Below are 3,980 nucleotides of genomic sequence, written 5' to 3'. Positions count from 1 at the left end.
TCCGAAATCAGTGCTGTGCCCTCCTGCGGCAGGGGGAAGGGACCGCCTGGATCGGGGGATGGCTAGAGGGGTTTCCCAGCTACCTCAGCCTGTATTTTTAATTTGTGGCCAGGCAGTTTGCAGGTTTTCCTTCTTTAAGCCTTTTCCCCAGGTGCCCAGCACCACCCTGCAGTGGCTATGGAAGGTGGCATCACTCGATGCAAAGACAGCCGTGGCACATCCCGCGTCCGGTCCCTCCGGGACCCTGCCAGCGGTGGCCCACCCCGTGGACATGATGATATTTAGGCTTCTGCAGGACGCTATTTTTACACGGCGGCGAGGTGTTGGCTCGCCTCCCGCCTGTGCGTGGGTGCTGCAGGAGTCATCTGACCCCTGGGCGCGTTGGTGTCGGAGCGGCTCCGTGACGGCACGCTGCCGCAGGTCCCGCTCCCCGCCGCTCCAGCTGAGCTCCTCGCCGCCGGACGGCCACACAGCAGCGGTGCTTCTGGTGGCATTTCCTCTCTTGAAGGGAATTAATGCGGGAATGCCTGAAGATACAGGTACAGTGTGATGACTCCATATTTTGGAAAGCCTAGACCTGGAATGACTTGTTTTTCATCTGGAGCTGGGGTAACAAAATCACTGATACTGTCATGAGAATAATTATTCTGTGTTTACGTGGAATCGCAGCAGAGTGGAGGAAGATGGATAAACATTGATTTTAAATTATGCTTCATATTCTTTTAATTATATGAATGATGATTTGGGAATTATAATGATACTGACACTTAGCTGGCAGCTCAATTTGAAAACTTTCCTCATTTTATTTAATTTACATTGACTTTAAAGTTTGTATCAGCTTGTAATGAAAAAAAAAAACCTATTGCTTTATGCAGATATATTGGAGTGCTGTTCCTATATCCTTTCTCATTGTAATCTTGCTAAACCCATACAAAAATAGCCTTTACATTGCTGCCTTTACATTGTAACGGTTCCTAATATTCAGCAGAGATTTTTATTAACTGCCGTTGATTTGGTAAATATTTTATTATAATAATGAGGGCAGGAGGTTAGCTCATGTTAGGCTTGTTTATGTGATGTGAATTTTGCACTGAGCAGATGGTGAGATCTGGAACTCTCGTGTGCTGGGTACTTGTGTTGTGTCGCATCTCTTATGCATGGTTGCATTCACACAGTGCTGGATAATACCTCTCCTTCGTCTGTGATCCCATAAACTCTGTAATTATCAGTAAAAACACAGGTTACTTCAGTTGTGCTGTCTGCCTGCTGTCCTAGCTAGGAAGTGCTGGAAAACCCATGCAATCCTTTCCTTGTTGCCAGTAGAAAGCTACTGTAAAAGCTGTTGCTTATAAGTAGTAGAAGCAGGTATACATTTCAAAAAGGACTGTGATTCTTGAACCATGTTGTTTTGTATTTTTGGACTATGTGAATGAATTCAATTAAATCGAGACCTATTGACATAAAGATTTATTGAATTTGCTGAATTGCCTGTCTTACGGTATAGGAACTAAAGAGAGAAGCAGTAATAGCTTTGCTGCAGGAGCTACAGCAGAGGTCTTGCAAAGAGCAGCGAGCATTTCTCTGGGGGTGGCTGGACCCACTCGGTGCAGAAGAGCCCTGTTGGGGAAGCGAGCTTGCTCGTGTGCGCTGGCGTGGGGACGGTTCAGCCCTCTGTATGGCCAGCTGGAGGGCTCCAGGGACTACATCATGTGGGCATTCAAGGCAAAACTTCTTTAGCTTCCCTTCATCCTTGTGATCTTCTGCTTTGTTGTGAGATGTATGGAATAAAAAGGTATTGTGTCATAATGACAAGGCACCGTAAAGCATGCAAACACATTTGAAAAGGCTTTTAACACAAGCTGCTAATTGAGAAATACCGTAAAACAGGTTACTGCTGGATACTTAGCATGCCGTTGCAGAACATCTGTTTCTAACCCATCTGCTGGTTGGGCAGGTTTGGTGCCCGTCCATTTGGGCGCATGTGCTCCCTCCTGCCCCGGTGCCTGGACCACCGGGTGCACGGCCGGGCAGGGCTGGGGCCGGGGAATTGCTCTTCCCTGCTGCCGAGCGCGGTCGGAAGGATGGATGGGGAAGGCTTGTGCAGTCCCCGTTTCACAGTCGCTCTTTTTCTCATCCTTTCTGTGGAAAGGACCATCGAGGTCTCAGGCCCCCACAAGGCTCCATAATGAATCACCAGTTCTCAGGAAAAAGAAAAGAAACCAAAGCCCCTTATCTAAAGTAAATTTATAGCTCACACCCATGTAGTTCTCTGAACACCATACGTATTACCGTATGACTTATTACTGTGTTATATTATCCTTACCCCCACGCCAGCACTGGAAGAACTCCTAGTCACTGTATTTTATACACAAACACAAGGCAGGGAGGGAGCAGGGGCCAACTTTAGGCACTTAAAACCAGGAATAATGCTTCACGGGATATTTAGAGGCACTTAAATGCTTGTTTTCTTTGCTTTCATCTGGGTGTTTTTAAATCCAACCCTGAGTGTTTTGACTGAGGCGACACAAGTAGGGTTTGGCAAAAAAACAACTTGAACTCCAGTGTAATTCTGGTCGGGTGCTGCTGCACTCGTCTGCTTCTCCTTTAATCCTGCTCAGAGGAGATTGCAAATTTAATTCCCCTCTGGGCTGCTGTGAACCACACCCTCCCCAAATCACTTGATACAGCATTTCAGCAATCAATACTTTGTCCTGTTTCTCAAATATGTAGTGAGTAAATGGCATTTGGGTCTCATATGTGTTTATTTTGATTTTCAGTCATCACCTCTAGCTATAGAGATGAAAGGTTTCAGTGTCAACACAGAGATAATTTTCTGCTAATTCCTTCATGCAGAATAATACCCGTTATCAGAGCTGTGCGTTTTTGGTTCAGAGTTGGAATGTGGCCCGTGTCTTTGTTGAAAAACTGGACATTTTTATGAACTAAACAGCTGATATTGGTAAATTTAGATATTAATGTCTTTTTGCTCAACCAAAATGTTTCCATCTCATGAAGTGAATGTAATGGGTTGTGAAGAGAGATGTTCCTGGTGAATTTATAGAAGAGCCAGTAATGCTGATAGTTGCTAAAGAAAATTGATGTAGCTTTTCTGCTGATGGAGGGTTGCTGTTGAAGGCAAATGATATTTTATTTGTATGAGCCTGAAATGAAAGGCTTGCACTTTTTTAACCCAGCCTCAAGAACAGGATAAAAAAACTGAAAACAAAACACAAATGATATTTTGTTTGTATGAGCCTGAAATGAAAGGCTTGCACTTTTTTAACCCAGCCTCAAGAACAGGATAAAAAAACTGAAAACGAAACACAAAAAGAACAGGGGAGAGGACCCCCCCACAACCCCTTTGGTTTTTCTTTTACCGTTGTCTTTAGGCTTTGGTTCTGCACTATCCATCCAGGAACCTTGGTGAGGAATTAGCACTTTCCCTGGATTGAGAGATAATTTGGGGGATTACAAAAACTTGTTATTTAGGAATAAAATATTTATTCACATAAATGTTGTCTATTTATTCAAATTACACCTTAGTTTAGTTCACAGTACTCTTTAAAATGTCCATAAGAAATATCACAGAACAGAAAGCGCCTGTCAGACCTAGTGTTCAGCTCTGGGGCCCCCAGCATAAGACAGACATGGACCGGCTAGAGCAGGTCCAGAGGAGGGCCACGAAGATGATCAGGGGGCTGGAGCATCTCTCTATGAGGACAGGCTGAGAGAGCTGGGGTTGTTTAGCCTAGAGAAGAGAAGGCTGCAGGGAGACCGTATAGCAGCCTTCCAGTACTTAAAGGGGGTCTATGGGAAAGATGGGGAGAGACTCTTAGGGAGTGTAGTGACAGCACAAGGGGTAACAGTTTTAAACTGAACGAGGGTAGACCTAGATTAAATATTAGGAAGAAATTCTTTACTGGCAGGGGGGTGAGGCACTGGAACAGGTTGCCCAGGGGAGGTGTGGATGGCCCCTCCCT

At 45.1% G+C, this 3,980-nt stretch overlaps 1 protein-coding gene across 1 annotated transcript in view; it reads left to right on the top strand.

The window, feature by feature from the left end:
• Positions 1–523: 523 nt before the first annotated feature.
• LOC104078764 (actin-binding LIM protein 2-like) overlaps positions 524–3,980 on the top strand; it is a gene marked incomplete at its 3' end in the record, with an annotated part of 42,618 nt that continues 39,161 nt past the window's right edge. Inside the window, 1 exon segment of the mRNA XM_009580535.1 lies at positions 524–539. Coding sequence (XP_009578830.1) covers positions 524–539 — 16 coding nt within the window.

Source organism: Fulmarus glacialis, unplaced genomic scaffold (assembly GCF_000690835.1).
Source record: "Fulmarus glacialis isolate BGI_N327 unplaced genomic scaffold, ASM69083v1 scaffold3986, whole genome shotgun sequence".
Classification (NCBI taxonomy): Eukaryota; Metazoa; Chordata; class Aves; order Procellariiformes; family Procellariidae; genus Fulmarus; species Fulmarus glacialis.
The sequence above is the reverse complement of the archived record's forward strand: the minus strand, read 5'-3'. Positions and strand labels throughout refer to the sequence as shown.